This window comes from Capricornis sumatraensis, chromosome 16 (assembly GCF_032405125.1).
Source record: "Capricornis sumatraensis isolate serow.1 chromosome 16, serow.2, whole genome shotgun sequence".
NCBI lineage: Eukaryota > Metazoa > Chordata > Mammalia > Artiodactyla > Bovidae > Capricornis > Capricornis sumatraensis.
Genome location: NC_091084.1, coordinates 31521917 through 31538461, shown reverse-complemented (window position 1 = coordinate 31538461; position 16545 = coordinate 31521917). Strand labels below are relative to the sequence as shown.

Sequence of the window (16545 nt, the reverse complement as noted above, 5' to 3'; positions counted from 1 at the left end):
GAGGGGAGTTAAGAGCGCCAGAAACCTTTCCGAGGTGCTTTAATTCAGAAAGAAAGTGCACAGGCATAATGGAAGAGAAATAGGTGGTGCATCTGTGCTTAACCAATTAACAGCCTCACAAAAGCGGCTTTTGTGTCAGGGATTTGCAGTTCGGAATGTTCTTTCACAAACTGGAGTAAAGAGTCCAGGCCAACTTCTGCCACTAATACAAGCGTTATCTCCGACTCATCGAACATCTCTCTTGGTGGCTTTAGTTTCCGCAAAGAGAAAAGCGGGGGTTAAGGTGGACTAAGCAGTCGTTCTGATTTCCAGCCAAAGCCTAGGGCAGTTCAATACCGACCAGCAAGCTAGCACCTCTTCCGCGTGGTTGCCTCGGGGATGCAAGGATGCCTGCTCCTCGGACGGGGCTCCCAGATGACCAGAAGAGGCCCGAGTGCTGGACTACCCGTTTGCCGACTCGCTCCAGGCACCAGCCACTCCAGACCCGAGCAATCAGACCTTCAGCGCCGCGGCCGAAAAGGTCCCTCGAGCGCACCGGGATGGACGCTGGGCCGCGCGTGACGTGGACCAATCGGCGGCCGGGATCGGCGGTTTTGCTCCAACTGATTGACTGGCCTCTCCTTTGCCTTCGCGGCGGCGGCCGGAGACGGAGCAGGGGGGTGGGCCTAGGACGTGGCCCAATGGGGACGCGCGCCGCGGCGGTGGGGGGCGGGGCCAGGCCCGCGGCGCAGGGCCGGGCGGCGGAGGCTCCAATGAGCGCACGCCGCGTCCGGGGCCGGCTGGTGCGCGAGACGCCGCTGAGAGGTTGGTGGCTAATGTAACAGTTTGCAAGCAGAGGGGAGTTGTGGAGGGCGCAGGTTTGGGGGGCGCGCTGCTGGCCTCGTGGGTTCGGAGCTGCGTTTGTCCCAGAGCTGGGGTCACGGGAGCGGAGGCAAGAGGTAGCGGGGGTGGGGATGGCGATGGAAACCGGCCAGCCCTTACAGGAGGCAACGTGCTAGCTCCGGGGGCGGGTCAGTAGCGGGAGTGAGGGCCGCACGGACGCCGGTGCGCTTGGCCCCGCAGCTCGGTCTCCGGGGTGTTCTCATGCCTTAGAGGTGGGCTGGGACCCGTTTCCGGGAGTGGGAGCCGCCGTCTTTGGCAGGTGAGGCTTAGGTGAATTCGGAATACTAGCTGCTTTCTCGGCGCGGAACCTTATCGTTCCAGGCACAGCGGCTGTGTGTAGGCAGCGGGGCCGCGATGGGATGGAGAAGGGGAGCGGGCGGAACAACGCGAAGGGATGCTGAGGACGAGGCGTGCCCTTCTTCCATCCCTGCGTCGTCCAGCGTCACTATCTCTCAGTTCCCGTCCAGGCCCGGCCAGGTTTTCCGCGCCAGCGGGGGCGCTCCAGGTGTAGGGAGGTAGTCTAGTCCTGAGCGGGGATCCCTGGCGGTACCCCAGGTGTGTGACAGCAGGGACAGTGCTGGGGTGCGCCCGTAGAGCTGCCTGTGCAGTGGGCGGAAGGCCTTGGTCTCCGTCCTCCTGGCCTGTTACCATCACTGTTTAGGGATGTGGCCAAGGGTTGGATCCCCGGTGTTTCACCTGGGCCTTCCTGTGGTCACTTCTGAAGATGGTGAGAGTGCTTGGTTCTCATTAGAAGGGAGGGGAGGGGATGTAGCCTATCCTGCCCTGGATGAAGATGGAGTAAGTATGAATTTTAAAGCTTCTCTGTTCTGGATGAGGTTCTGCCTCCTTCACTCAGGGAATCCAGTTACAAGTGTTGTTTTTCTCCTCTCCTAAGGACACAATGGCAGCCACAGTCAGAAGGCAGAGGCCGAGGAGGCTAGCCTGTTGGGCCGTGATGACTGTGCTCTTGGCAGACCTGTTGGCATTGAGTGGTATGTGCCCCAGCAGAGGCGTCAAAAGAAATATGAATGAGTGAATGATGGATGATATGTGGCGGGCAGGGGTAATGAGGCTGGTGAATGGGAAACCTTTCGGCTCTTAGGTTGCCAGACCCAGACATTTTTGTTTGTCTGCTGCTGTCTTACCTTCTCCATGGAAAGCAGTATGCTTTGATTAGTGGGGCCTCCGGAAGGCAGGGAAAGAGGGGCTAATTGACAGATCTGTTTCCCCTTCAGACACACTGGCAGTGATGTCTGTGGACCTGGGCAGCGAGTCTATGAAGGTGGCCATCGTCAAACCTGGAGTACCCATGGAGATTGTCTTGAACAAGTGAGGGCAGCCCCAGGGTTGGGTGGGGAAAAGAGGGTCCACACCCCAGGCCCAAGTGTTTTCTTGGTAGTGGCCTCAACAGACTTTGTGTCTGCATGATTGTGGGGTGTTGTATGTACGTGGGGGTGTTGAGGCTCCTGAGAACACGCGGTGCCATAGGCACATGGCCCCAGTGTGTCTTTTCCTCAGGGAGTCCCGGAGGAAAACCCCAGTGACTGTGACCCTGAAAGAAAATGAACGATTCTTTGGCGACAGTGCGGCCAGCATGGTGAGCTCGCAGCCCACCCCCTTCCCAGAAGCAGTGGGCAGGAGAGGCGATGGCAGACTCCAGAGTCTACTCCCTGATCGATCTCCAAGGTAGGTAGGTGATGGCAGGTTTGGGAGTCTTAACACTCTGCTCTTTCTTTATCTCTTCTCAGGCCATCAAGAACCCAAAAGCAACGCTGCGTTACTTCCAGCACCTCCTGGGGAAGCAGGAGAATAACCCCCATGTAGCCCTGTACAAAGCTCGTTTCCCCGAGCATGAGCTGGGCTTCGACCCGCAAAGGCAGACTGTGTACTTCCAAATCAGCCCGTGAGTGCCCTGCTGGGGAAGGTGGGCTCAGGGGGCCTGGTGAGATCCCTGTCAACATGTGTTCACCACTGTCCTTACGTGGATGCTGGGCTTTCCTCTCCGCTAACCATCCCCCTCCCCCAGGCAGCTGCAGTTCTCGCCGGAGGAGGTCCTCAGCATGCTTCTCAACTACTCCCGGTCTCTGGCTGAAGATTTTGCAGGTGGGTGGCCAAGGTGGAGCCAGTGGCAGCCACGTTCCCTGGAGACTCAAATGAAGGCAGGTCTGAGTCCCCAGGAACACTTAGTAACATCTGATGACATTTTTGGTTGTCACAACTAGGGAGCTGCAGCCACTGTCATCTACCGAGTAGAAGCCAGGGGTGCTGCCAAACTTCCTAGACTGCACACCTCTGCCCCCCAAAACAAAGAATTATCTGGCCCAGGGACTTTCCTGGTGGTTTAGTGGTTAAAACCCTGAGCTTCCATTGCAGAGGACACAGATTCAATCCCTGGTTGGGGAATGAAGATCCCACGTGTTATGTGGTGCGGCCGAGAAAAAAAAATACTATCTAGCCCAAAATGTCAGCTGTGCTGAGACTGAGAAACTCCCATCTAAGGTGTGGAGCTGGTGGGAACCCTGTTCTCTTGTCCCCTGTAGAGCAGCCCATCAAGGATGCAGTGATCACTGTGCCAGCCTTCTTCAATCAGGCTGAGCGCCGAGCCGTGCTGCAGGCTGCACGAATGGCTGGCCTCAAGGTGCTGCAGCTCATCAATGACAACACCGCCACTGCCCTCAGCTACGGTGTCTTCCGCAGGAAAGATATCAACAGCACTGCCCAGGTGAGCCAGGGAGGAGCTGCCGACTGGCCTGGCAGGGTGGCTGAGTCTGATGATGGAAGCCACTTGGCTTGATTTGCATCTTATTTGCATTCTGGCCCTTGACAAATGTGGCCACAGCCCCCTCTCAGCTCCTTTTGGAGCTGTTTGGCTTTCATTCAGTGCAGCCCTTTGGAGGCAGGCAGGCAGGCACCCTGGAGTTGTGTTCGGTTCTTGTGACAGTGGCCTTGATGTCTCTGCAGAATATCATGTTCTATGACATGGGCTCAGGCAGCACTGTGTGCACCATCGTGACCTACCAGACAGTGAAGACTAAGGATGCGGGGATGCAGCCACAGCTGCAGATCCGGGGCGTGGGGTAAGTGGGTACTGCGAGGCAGGCTGCTTGCTGAGCTACCCTTGGGTCCGGGTTTCTTCTTGGAGGGTCAGCTGCCTCACTTTCCTGCTCCCTGCAGGAGTACTCTCCTGGCTAAAGCATCAACCTTTGTAGGATACGTCTCCCAAAGAGCACGAGGTAGATGGAGATACGGAGAGACAGTTTGGGAAGGTTGAGGGCAGTGAATGTCCCAAGCTGCTTCTGAGGAAATCCATCAGGCCATAGGCCCTATGAGGAGTGTGAGCTTCAACTATGTCTTTGTTCTTGGCATCTTTGGTTTCCTTATTGCTGATGTGATGTTATTTCATGAACCCATTCTTTACTGTCCACCTTTTCTGCTTCCACATGAGTCTGAACTGCTGCCGCCTCTCACCTGCAGAAGAGCAGATCTCACTGCTGCCGGTGTGGCCTCCCTCCAGTTCTTTTTCCACATTTCAGCCAGAGGGTTCTTTTCAAACCTGTCTGTATCTCATTTCTTTAGAAACGCTTCAGTGGCTCCGCACCTTTGTCTTGGCTTATAAAGCCACCTGTATGTGCCCTGACAACTCCAGCTTGGCTCTGACCCTGAGCTCCAGCCGTCTTTGCCCTCCATTGAACTGACACACTCTTGTTCTCTCATACCTCACCCTCTGCCTAGAATGTTCTTTCCTCTCTTCTTCACCTCGTTAACTCCAACTCACCTTCAAGTTTCAGCTCCAGCATCACTTCTTCACCGAACTTTCCCAGACATCTCTAAATAGCTGAAATTTCCCTTATGTATGTTCTAGTGGCATCATCTGTCTCTCTGTTATAACACAGGGGATTGCTAAAATTTCACAGTGTGGTTGATGGCTCAAATTATAAACTGTTTGATAGCAGGGACCCTGTCTTTTATTTTCCTTCTTACAGTTGTATTTCCAGAGACAAATACCTAATTTGATGTGTAGTAGTTACAGTTGAATAAATGGCCAGATGGACTGTCACTGAGAGGTGTTAGCCGTGTGGGTGAGAGCCAGGTTCCTGTGTGGATGAAGGGACCCCGTGTGTTCCTCACACTTGTCCTTCTTCCCTTTCCTGCACAGGTTTGACCGTACCCTGGGGGGCCTGGAGATGGAGCTCCGCCTGCGTGAGCACCTGGCCGGGCTTTTCAACGAGCAGCGCAAGGGTCAGAGAGCAAACGACGTGCGAGAGAACCCTCGTGCCATGGCCAAGCTGCTGCGTGAGGCCAATCGACTGAAGACCGTTCTGAGCGCCAATGCTGACCACGTGGCCCAGGTGCTCACACGTGGCTGCTTGAGGGCAAAGATTCCTTGCCCTGCCCCCTCCCAGAGGGTGGAGGACCCTGCCACCCTGAGCTCAATTTCGGGGTGGCCCATCCCTTGTTCCCATGCTTCCTGCCTGCCTCCCAGCATCCTGTTCCCTTGGTGTCTCACCCACCCACCCAGAGAGCAGGACCCGGGTGAGTGCTCTGACCTTCCTGTTCCTTTCCCAGATCGAGGGCCTGATGGATGATGTGGATTTCAAGGCAAAGGTGACTCGAGCCGAGTTTGAAGAGTTGTGTGCAGACTTGTTTGAGCGGGTCCCTGGGCCCGTGCAGCAAGCGCTGCAGAGTGCAGAGATGAAACTGGTGAGGCAGGGTCATCGAGGTGGGCGTGACGGGGAGACAGATGGGATGGGAAGTGAAGAGGTGGCAGGGAGGAGGGAAGAAGTCAGAGAAGAGTCTGTGCTTAGGAGGAGGGTGACCTTGGAATTGACCCATCCTCCACTTTCTCCTCCTGCAGGATGAGATTGAGCAGGTGATCCTGGTGGGCGGGGCCACTCGCGTCCCCAAAGTGCAGGAGGTGCTGCTGAAGGCTGTGGGCAAGTGAGTGTGGGGCCTGAGCAGCAGGAGGGCTGAGGGGAGGTGGGCCAGGCCAGGCTGCAGATGGATGGTCCTGAGCCTTGGGACGTTCACAGGGAAGAGCTGGGGAAGAACATCAATGCCGATGAAGCCGCCGCCATGGGGGCTGTGTACCAGGCGGCCGCGCTCAGTAAAGCCTTCAAGGTGAAGCCTTTTGTCGTCCGGGATGCGGTGATCTACCCCATCCTGGTGAGTAAGCCTGTGTGCTGGGGTGGAAGGCTTCCCATACCTCTCCCAGGGCCATCTTGAGCCTGTCCCTCTGTCTTCCTACCATCGGCATTCCCCATCCCAGACCCTGCTCTGCTTCTCCACTGGGCCTCCCCTCTCCTGCCATGTAGGTGGAGTTCACGAGGGAGGTGGAGGAGGAGACTGGGGTCCGCAGCCTGAAGCACAATAAGCGCGTCCTCTTCTCTCGCATGGGACCCTACCCTCAGCGCAAAGTCATCACCTTTAACCGCTACAGCCATGACTTCAACTTCCACATCAACTATGGTGACCTGGGCTTCCTGGGGCCTGAGGATCTTCGGTGAGGGGGTGGGGCCAGATGGGGACTTGGGGGAGGGAGGGGTGGGGTCTGCGAGTGACACCAGGGAAGCAGCCTGTGGGCTTGGGCTTGGGTTTGGGCTGAGTTTCTCCTCTGGGGGTGCTTCCATCCCGAGGGTGTCCTGGGGGAGGGCCCCCTGTCTCATACCTGGAGGCTATGTAGACTAGAGCTTGGAGGCAGGCTTGTGGGGGCCTCCCCTGAACGGCTTTCATTTTTTTTTTTTTCCCTGAATGGCTTTCTCCTCCCGACCCAGGGTATTTGGCTCCCAGAATCTGACCACAGTGAAGCTAAAAGGTGTGGGCGAGAGCTTCAAGAAGTATCCCGACTATGAGTCTAAGGGCATCAAGGCTCACTTCAACCTGGACGAGAGCGGCGTGCTCAGCCTGGACAGGGTGAGAGCAGGAGGCCCCATGTGCCAGGCGGGGCCCAGGCGCTACCAGCCGCTTCCACAGCAGCTCCTTGTATTATTCAAACATGGTCAATAAAATGGGTTTGGGAGTTGGATAAATCTTGAGCTAAACAAGGGATCTGGTGTGGGCCGTCTCAGAGCCTGTGAGTGCTCATGGACGTTGTAATTTTCAGGGTCTAGGATGGCTGAGAAACCTGCTTATTAACAACAGTTCAGGGGATTTGTATCTTTTAGAACATACTGTGGGCAGCCATGGCCTATTCTGTTGAGTGGAGGAGTGTGAGGGTGAGGAGGGGGAAGCTCCAGTCTCCTCCTAAGAGGGCTTGTAATCAACTGGGGTGGAGGAGACTCCATCCAGGAGCCCTTGGAGGAGGCAGGGGAAAGGACAGGCTAGCACAGCTGGAAGTCACATGGTTGTGCCTCAACAGGAACCCGCCAGGCAGGATGTTTGTGGAGAAAAGGTGGGTTAGCATGTGCTTGTCTTCACCTCGGATCCCTGTTTTCAGGTGGAGTCTGTGTTTGAGACGCTGGTGGAGGACAGCCCAGAAGAGGAATCTACTCTGACCAGTAAGATGAGCAAGTGCACGCGTGTGAGAGAGGGTCCTTGTGTGCCTTCCCTTAAGGTTGGAGGTGGAGTCACTTCTGTGGTGCTTTTTAAGTCTTTGGGTTTTCCTCTTTCTAGAACTTGGCAACACCATCTCCAGCCTGTTTGGAGGTGGCAGCACACCAGATACTAAAGAAAATGGTACTGACACAGTCCAGGTAAGGCCAGGATGGAGTCAGGGGAGCATGGAGGACGGTGCATGGGACCAGGCGGCAGCAGCAGAGACTGGGGGTAGGGTGTTGACCCCAGCTTCTCAGGATGTGATAGGCCCCGCCTCCTCTTAGCCTGTGGAGAAGGGTATGGCAACCCACTCTAGTATTCTTGCCTGAAGAACTCCATGGACAGAGGAGCCTGGTTTCTACAGTCCATGGGGTCGCAAAGAGTTGGACACGACTGAGACTTTCTTTCTTTCTTTCCTCTTAGCCCAAGCTGGGTTCACCACACCCTTCTCTGGACTCTGAGCCATCCCAAGGCTCACCGTCACCTTCAGACACTTTTCCTCTCTCCAGCTAGACTGCCTCAGTCCAGACGCCCATTGCCCATTTCCACACAGTGGTCCTCTGTCTCCCCCAAGCTGTGCCATAGGCAGTGAGCCCTTCAAAGCAGAGCCAGTCCTGATCCATGGGCCCTGCTGATGACTCCTCAGAGGGTGTGTCTGCTTGTTTCCAGGAGGAGGAGGAAGGGCCTGTTGAGGGGAGCAAGGACGAGCCTGGAGAGCAAGCGGAGCTCAAGGAGGAAGCTGAGGCCCCAGCGGAGGACACCTCTTCACCCCCACCCCCTGAGGCTAAGGGGGCTGCAGCGCCTGAGGGAGAAAAGGCCACAGAGAAAGATGGCGGGGACAAGCCCGAGGCCCAGGTGAGCTCTCGGCAGAGTGAAGTTGGCCTGGACCCTGAGGCTGATGGGACAGGCGCCTGCCTTGCTTCTGTCCCTAGAGCCATCCCCGCCTGTGGAGGTCAGGAGGGCTGATGCTTTCCCTGACAGCCTCGTCTCTTCCCCACAGAAGCCAAGTGAGAAAGGGGAGGTGGGGCCTGAGGGTGCCCCTCCAGCCCCGGAGGAAGAAAAGAAGCAGAAACCAGCCCGGAAGCAGAGGATGGTGGAGGAGATCGGGGTGGAGCTGGTCGTCCTGGACCTGCCTGACTTGCCTGAGGACCAGCTGGCCCGCTCGGCCCAGAAGTGAGTAAAGGCTGTGAGTGTGCGGAGGGTGGGCACGGTGTGGAGTGGCACCCCTCACGCCTGCTGCCCCTCGGCCACAGACTCCAGGACCTGACACTCCGGGACCTGCAGAAGCAGGAACGGGAGAAAGCAGCCAACAGTTTGGAAGCCTTCATCTTTGAGACCCAGGTGGGTGGGCTGGGACACAGGCCTGCCTCAGGACAAGGGACGGAGTTGGGGAGGAGGGTCCTGCCCCAAGAGCCTTGCCCCAAGGGCCTGCTGCACGCTTGCGCTCTGGTGCACCTCCCCAGGACAAGCTGTACCAGCCTGAGTACCAGGAAGTGTCAACCGAGGAGCAGCGTGAGGACATCTCTGGGAAGCTCAGTGCCACGTCCACTTGGCTGGAGGATGAGGGCTTTGGGGCCACCACAGCGGTGAGAGGGCTCCCAGGACGTGGTGGGCAGGATGGGGAAAGGAAAGAGAGCTGGAGTGTGAGGTCATAGAGAAGGATGCAGGGCTGTCCCCTAACCCCTCTGCCCTCTCCCACCCCCACGTCTGTCAGATGTTGAAGGAGAAGCTGGCTGAGCTACGGAAGCTGTGCCATGGGCTGTTTTTTCGAGTGGAAGAGCGCAAGAAGTGGCCCGAACGGCTGTCTGCCCTGGATAATCTCCTCAATCATTCCAGCATGTTCCTCAAGTGAGTGGCCTCTTTGCTCTTCTTCCCCACTCAGTCCCACCCCGTCCCTCCTGGGCTGACTGTCTCCTCTCTGACTGCAGAGGGGCCCGGCTCATCCCAGAGATGGACCAGATCTTCACTGAAGTGGAGATGACAACATTAGAGAAAATCATCAATGAGACCTGGGTAATCCCCATATAAATACTTAATTGGAGGCTTACCTGGCAAGTTGGGCCGTCCTTGGCAGTGGGGGAGATGCAGAGAAATGGAGACTCAGCAGTCGTTGCCTTCTCACTTGGCAGCTCATTGGAAAGGCAAAAGATGGCTGCATTTGAGATCACGTCTGATCAGTCCCAGACCAGGTCATAGGCATGAGTCGTCGATTAGAGGGGTAGTGGAGCCCATCCCTACGGGGTCAGAGAGAGCTGCTCTGAGGAGCTGGGCCTTGAACTGCATGCAGAAATTGGGGCAGGGTTTGGGGAGGTGAGAATGACTTGTCGTGAGATTGAGAAGCTGTTCTGGATGTGGGGGCTGTTTGTTTAACCAGAGCACCAAAGTGGTTGAAATAAGGAGGAAAATAAGAGGTTCACCTGTGGTTAGTCCATAGAAATAGGATGGAAGCCAGAAATAGGCAGTTTGGCAGTCCCTTGTGGAGAGCCTCAAAGGCCATCCTGAGGTATCTGTTTGCTTCTGGGGCTGACAGTGACGGGCAGTGATTTGAGGTCTGAGGGAAAGAGCCAGAGGTTGGTTGGGGTGTGTTTCGTATGGGACAGAGGCATCTGCTGGCTCCGAGCCTGTCCTGACCTCGCCCACAGGCCTGGAAGAACGCAACCGTGGCGGAGCAGGCCAAGCTTTCCGCCACAGAGAAGCCCGTGTTGCTCTCGAAAGACATCGAGGCCAAGATGGCGGCCCTGGACCGCGAGGTGCAGTATCTGCTCAATAAGGCCAAGTTCGCCAAGCCCCGGCCCCGGCCCCGGGACAAGAACGGGACCCGGGCAGAGGCTCCCCTCAATGCCAGTGCCAGTGACCAGAGTGAGAAGGTCATCCCTCCCCCAGGTGAGGCCAGGGGACTGGTTCAGGCATCACTGGGCAGGAGGAAGCATTCCCTTCCCTCCGGAGACTACCTTTTCCTCCTGGTTTCCCTCCAGGCCAGACTGAAGACACGAAGCCCATCCCAGAACCTGAGAAGGAGACTGGTGAGCTGGGGAAGCGGATGGGGAACATGGACATCACTTAGCCCGAGGGGTCGGCAGACTAGCAGGACAGCCTCTCTCTGGAGAGCCCTGGAGCTTTGAATAGCCTTTATATCTTGTAGATGGTTATTTCCAAAAACAGAATAGACCCAAGTGTGGCCCACAGACCCTAAAATACTGACATTCACTGTCTGGCTCTTGCCGGAAAAAGTTTGCCAACCCCTGCGTTAGCCCCTTCCTCCCTCTTGCAGACACTAACCTGTTCTTTCCGCAAAGCAGGACCTGAAGCAGCAGACTCTGAGCCTCTGGAGTTAGGGGGTCCCGCAGCAGGTGAGGGTGGAGGTGGCGGGCTGTGCTGCGGGGCAGTGCCTGCCCTGAGCTGGGCCTGTTCTCTCTGTCTCACCTCCCTCCATCCTTTGCTCTCTTCCCCCAATTCCTCCCAGAATCTGAACAGAAGGAACACCCGGAACAGCCAACAGGACAGAAGGGAACTTTGAAGAATGATGAACTATAACCTCCCAGTTCCCCACTCATCCCTGCCCCCTTCTCTCACCACCTCTATTTATTAAACACCAAGGACTGGGGGAGGGTTGGTTCCCCATCACCCCAGAGGCTTCAGTTCCTCTTCTCTCACCTGCGACTGGAGGTGCGGAGAAGGGGATGGAAGAGACGGCTTACTGGTTCCTTCCGGAATAGTTCTGTGGTTCAAATCGAAATCGTTCTGTTCCCCAGCCCCACCCACTGGTTCCCTACCCATCCAGGTCCTAGTTTGGGAAAAATCACTATTATGTCTTAATTCTTCGCCTGCGGGTAGGTGAGAGTGTGGCCATCAGTGGTTGGCTGACAGGCCTGCTAGTGGGAAGGGTGTCCTGGGTGGTTAAAGGGTCTCCAGGCTTTTCTGGTTGTCCTTCCCTCCCTTTTCCACCATGAGATCTATGCCACACAGGCCAGTGTCTGAAGAACCTTGCTTTTCCGGTTTGGTTTCTGAGCTCCTGTCTGTACTTTTGCCTCCTCCAAGGTTTTTTCCCCCTAAAAATCTCCACTCCCATGCCTCCCCACTGTGGGTCTCCTTGCCTTCCTCTTGCAAGTTGGACAGTCCTGCCTCTTGGCCAGAGCCCATCCATCTGGACTGCCTAAGTCACTCAAGATCGACCCCCACCCACACGTACAACCCGAGTGGCCAGAGTAGGCAGGGAGAAAGTGAAGAAGAGAATCCAGCCGCCTCTCGAGGGAGTGAGATGTGTAAGAGCACTGTAGCTCCCCAGCCTGTGGACTCTGGGCCAGGAAGGGCATGTGAGTGGCTGGCGCAGGGTGCCAGCACTCTGCAAGCGGCTGTTGGAATCTGCATCTTCGGTAGCCTGGTACTCCATGGCCCTCGGACTTCTGCCCCCCTTCTCTCCCTGTTGTTCTGCCCTCTCAGAGCCTTTCCCTCACCCCCTGGCCCCCTGGGCTGACCAAAATGTGCTTTCTACTGTGAGCCCCTTGTCCCAAGACCCTGGGGGCAGGAGAGAGTGTGGCATGAATGTAGAACTGCCGTCTCACTCTCTTGAAGGCAGGCCTTGTGGGCAAAGGAGGGTACAGGCTGGCTTTTCTGTAGTACATTGGTCTGCTGGGATGGGGGCCCTTTACCCACCACATGGATGTCGGGCAGCCCACCTGCCAGGGTCCCATCTGTAGCAGGAGCCAGGGCTGCCACCCCCACTCCCAGGGCATGGGGGAGCCTGGTTGTATCTGTCTCGTCTTTTTTTTCTTTTTCTCTTTTTTTTTTTTTTTTTTTTGCCACATTGGCAGAAATGTGCCCTAAGGGTCCTATCCTGTCCTTTATGTTTGAATTGTTTCACTAGCAGTTGAGGCTGGTTGGACAGATTTGAGTCAAATTGTACTTTGCTCCATTGTTAATTGAGAAACTGTTTCAATAAAATATTCTTTTCTACAGTTTTTGTGCCGTGATTTTTTTTTTTAATGTGTTTATTTCTAGGACTTCCCTGGTAGTCCAGTGGTTAAGATTCTGTGCTTCGTGCACTGGGGGCATGGGTTCAGTGCCTAGTTGGGCAAGTTCCACATGCCACATGGAATGGCCAAAAGATAATATGCATATAAATAATGCATGTTTATTATGACAAATTTAGAAGGTAAAAATTGAATAACAAAATTACCTGTAATACTACCACCAAAACATCGTTAACATTTTTGAACTTAGTTGAGATTCATGCATGTAATTTTTCTTTATGAAAACAAAATTGTTTTATTTTTCCTCTGACATCATTTGGACCAGGTATTTTTGATAATATTTGAAGTATTTTTAGACAATAACCATTTTTAAGGTAACAGTCTCATTTTACAAATAAGAAATAGCAGCAGTTCAAAGAGGTTGAAAGATCCAAGGAATCAAAGGTATTGAGAGGCTCAGCTAAGTTTGAATGTAATGCTGACCCTATAACCCTTCTCTTGTTATCCTGACAGGAATGTGTTGCTACAGCTTCGTCATATGTAGAACACTTGATTTGGTGGTTCATTGGTTGCGATGAAGCCATGTTTCACCAAAGGAAAGTCACTGTAGTCAATCATTTACATGTCTAAGCAGTTGAATAAGAAATGACCATGAAGGTTGTGTTTTTCTATAAAGCTTGAACAAGTCAGACAAGTTTTGAGCCTGAACCTGTTTTTTTCCCCAACAGACTTTTTAAGGGCAGTTAGGTTCACTGCAAAATTAAGCAGAAAGTACACAGAGTTCCCATATACCCTCTGGCCCCATACATGCACAGCCAACCCCAGTATCAACATCCCACACCGGAGCAGGTGGTTTGTTACGCTGTATGAACTATTACAATAACTATTATGATCTGTGATCTATCATATTGCATCATTGCATATAGAGTACTCACCATCCTAAAAATCCTCTGTGCCCTGCGGATTCATCCCTCCCTCCCCTTTATAATTCCTGGCAACCACAGATCTTTTTACTGTTTCCATAGTTTAGCCCTTTCCAAAATGTCATGTCATTGGGATTCCTACAGTATGTAGTGTTGTTTTCAGGTTGGTTCCTTTCACTTAGTAATATGCATTAAGGTTCCTCATTGTCTTTTCGTGGCTTGACAGTGTCTTTTTAGCACTGACTAGTATTGCATTGTCCAGATGTATCATAATTTAAACATTCACCTACTAATGGACATCTGGGTTGCTTTTTCAAATTTTGGCAATTATGAATAAAGCTGCTTTAAACATCTGTGTTCAGGTTTTAAGTTTTCCATTCATTTGAGTATGTAATTATGTATATATTTAAAGTTATCATAACCATGTTATTAGCAATTTGTAATATATTCTAATTTTTTAAATAATTTTATTTACTTACTTTTGGCTGCACTGGGTTTTAGTTGCTCTGTGTGGACTTTCTCTAGTTGCAGTGTGCAAGCTTCCCATTGTGGTGGCTTCTCTTGTGGAGCACAGGCTCTAGGTACATGGGTTTCAGTAGTTGCTGTATGTGGGTTCCGTAGTTGTGGCAAATAGGCTTAGTTGTTCTGTGGCATGTGAAATCTTGGACCAGGGATGAAACGTGTCTCTTTCGTTGGCAGGTGGATTCTTATCCTCTGTGCCACCAGGCAAGTCCAGTTCTCAGTTTTTAAATAGCCATTTTTCTACAGGGTTGATTTTTTCCCTCTAGTTTCCATCATCAGGTAGGCATCAATAACAACTTTGCAGTCCACTGACTAGATATACCATGGTTTATGTAATCTTATCCTCTATTATTGCACACCTAGAGTGTTTCTGCTTTTCAGGATTATAGACAACAGGATCCAGACATAAGGTTGTATTCATGATCTCTTAGGTTACATTAAAAAGGCAGGAATATTTAAGGCAATGGTTATCAGGAGTTGGGCCAGGGGGCAGTTGGTAATGTCTGAAGGTACTTTGGGCTATTGTAACTGGGGAGAGGAGCAAGGATTTCTAATGAAAAGATGTCAAGGATGCTGCTAAAACATCCTGCAATGCACAGAACAGCCCCCCACTACAAAGAATTATCCAGCCCTGGGGAATTCTCTGGTGGTCCAGTGGTAAAGAATCCACCATGCAATGCAGGGTACACATCCCTGTAAGGGAACTAAAATCTCACAGACCTCAGAGCAACTAAGCCTGTACACCGCAGGTACAGAGTCCGTGCCCTTCGTGGAAAGACCCCAAGTGCTGAAACTAAGACCAGAGGCAGCCAAATAAATAAACAGAAAAGAAAGAATTACCCAGCCCCAAAAGTCAATAAGGGCTTCCCAGGTAGCTCAGTGGTAAAGAATCAGCTTGCCAATGCAGAAGACGCAGCTTCAATCCCTGGGTTGGGAAGATTCCCTGCAGGAGAAAATGGCAATCCACTCCAGTATTCTTGCCTGGAGAATCCCATGGACCAAGGAACCTAGTGGGCTATAGTCTGTGGGTTCCCAAAAAGTGAGACGTGACTGAGCGCACATGCATGCAAATGTCAATAGTGCTGACACTGAGCAGCCCTGATATAAATTCTCATAGTATTTTCTTTCAGTTCTTTGCTAATGTGCGTGGGAAGCAGCACTGTTCACTGATTAAGAAAATGGGTTCTTGGAACTGGGCTCCCGGCTATTCCCGAGACAAATCTTTTGGCTAGGGTATTTCTTACCTTTTTAAAGGAAGATGAGACCCAAGCTTGAATGATTTCTAGAAACCAACACTGCATTCAGTTCAGTTCAGTCCAGTTGCTCAGTCATGTCTGACTCTTTGCGACCCCATGAACCACAGCACTCCAGGCCTCCCCGTCCATCACCAACTCCCGGAGTCCACCCAGACCCATGTTCGAGTCGATGATGCCATCCAACCATCTCATCCTCTGCCGTCCCCTTCTCCTCCTGCCCTCAATCTTTCCCAGCATCAGGGTCTTTTCTAATGAGTCAGCTCTTCACATCAGGTAGCCAAAGTATTGGAGTTTCAGCCTCAACATGAGTCCTTCCAATGAACACCCAGGACTGGTCTCCTTTAGAATGGACTGGTTGGATTTCCTTGCAGTCCAAGGGACTCTCAAGAGTCTTCTCCAACACCACAGTTCAAAAGCATCAATTCTTCGGCCCTCAGCTTTCTTCACAGTCCAACTCTCACATCCATACACGACCACTGGAAAAACCATAGCCTTGACTAGACGGACCCTTGTTGGCAAAGTAATGTCCCTGCTTCTTAATATGCCGTCTAGGTTGGTCATAACTTTCCTTCCAAGGAGTAAGTGTCATTTAATTTCATTCCTGCAATTGCCATCTACAGTCATTTTGGAGCCCAGAAAAATAAAGTCAGCCACTGTTTCCAGTTTCCTCATGTATCTGCCATGAAGTGATGGGGCCGGATGCCATAATCTTAGTTTTCTGAATGTTGAGCTTTAAGCCAACTTTTTCACTCTCCTCTTTCACTTTCATCAAGAGGCTCTTTAGCTCCTCTTCACTTTCTGCCATAAGGGTGGTGTCATCTGCATATCTGAGGTTATTGATATTTCTCCAGGCAATCTTGATTCCAGCTTGTGCTTCTTCCAGCCCAGCGTTTCTCATGATGTACTCTGCATAGAAGTTAAATAAGCAGGGTGACAGTATATAGCCTTGACATACCCCTTTCCCTATTTGGAACCAGTCTGTTGTTCCACATCCAGTTCTAGCAGTTGCTTCCTGACCTGCATATAGGTTTCTCAAGAGGCAGGTCAGGTGGTCTGGTATTCCCATCTCTTCCAGAATTTTCCAGGTTATTGTGATTCACACAGTCAAAGGCTTTGGCATAGTTAATAAAGCAGAAATAGATGTTTTTCTGGAGCTCTCTTGCTTTTTCCATGATCCAGTGGATGTTGGCAATTTGATCTCTGGTTCCTCTGCCTTTTCTAAAACCAGTTTGAACATCTGGAAGTTCACGATTCACGTATTGCTGAAGCCTGGTTTGGAGAATTTTAAGCATTACTTTACTAGCATGTGAGATGAGTGCAATTGTGCGGTAATTTGAGCATTCTTTGGCATTGCCTTTCTTTGGGATTGGAATGAAAACTGACCTTTTCCAGTCCTGTGGCCACTGCTGAGTTTTCCAAATTTGCTGGCATATTGAGTGCAGCACTTTTACAGCATCGTCT

The 16545-nt window shown here is 52.6% G+C and overlaps 1 protein-coding gene across 4 annotated transcripts; it reads left to right on the top strand.

Moving 5' to 3' along the window:
• Positions 1-778: 778 nt before the first annotated feature.
• HYOU1 (hypoxia up-regulated 1) lies at positions 779-12295 on the top strand. 4 transcript variants are annotated; one of them, XM_068988122.1, is made up of 26 exons: positions 779-804; positions 1778-1874; positions 2118-2211; positions 2401-2479; positions 2631-2785; positions 2909-2985; positions 3423-3604; positions 3844-3959; positions 5039-5231; positions 5449-5583; positions 5738-5820; positions 5913-6045; positions 6195-6382; positions 6654-6792; positions 7316-7376; positions 7492-7571; positions 8083-8268; positions 8414-8586; positions 8667-8754; positions 8877-8999; positions 9128-9261; positions 9342-9426; positions 10056-10296; positions 10389-10436; positions 10710-10763; positions 10877-12295. In XM_068988122.1, exons 2-26 carry the CDS (start codon positions 1784-1786, stop codon positions 10945-10947), a joined length of 3009 nt encoding a protein of 1002 aa, XP_068844223.1. In that variant the 5' UTR covers positions 779-804; positions 1778-1783; the 3' UTR covers positions 10948-12295. The 4 variants fall into 4 exon arrangements, with proteins under 4 accessions (XP_068844223.1, XP_068844224.1, XP_068844221.1 ...); XM_068988123.1 differs by lacking the exon at positions 779-804 and adding an exon at positions 847-938 and having other exon boundaries at positions 10713-10763; XM_068988120.1 differs by lacking the exon at positions 779-804 and adding an exon at positions 847-938.
• Positions 12296-16545: the final 4250 nt, after the last annotated feature.

Coding starts and splice junctions, on each gene's coding strand:
- HYOU1 (XM_068988122.1), top strand. CDS start 1,784: ATGGCAGCCACAGTCAGAAGGCAGAGGCCGAGGAGGCTAGCCTGTTGG. Junction 6,383..6,653: donor CTGGGGCCTGAGGATCTTCG/GTGAGGGGGTGG, acceptor CTCCCGACCCAG/GGTATTTGGCTCCCAGAATC. Junction 9,262..9,341: donor CATTCCAGCATGTTCCTCAA/GTGAGTGGCCTC, acceptor CTCTGACTGCAG/AGGGGCCCGGCTCATCCCAG.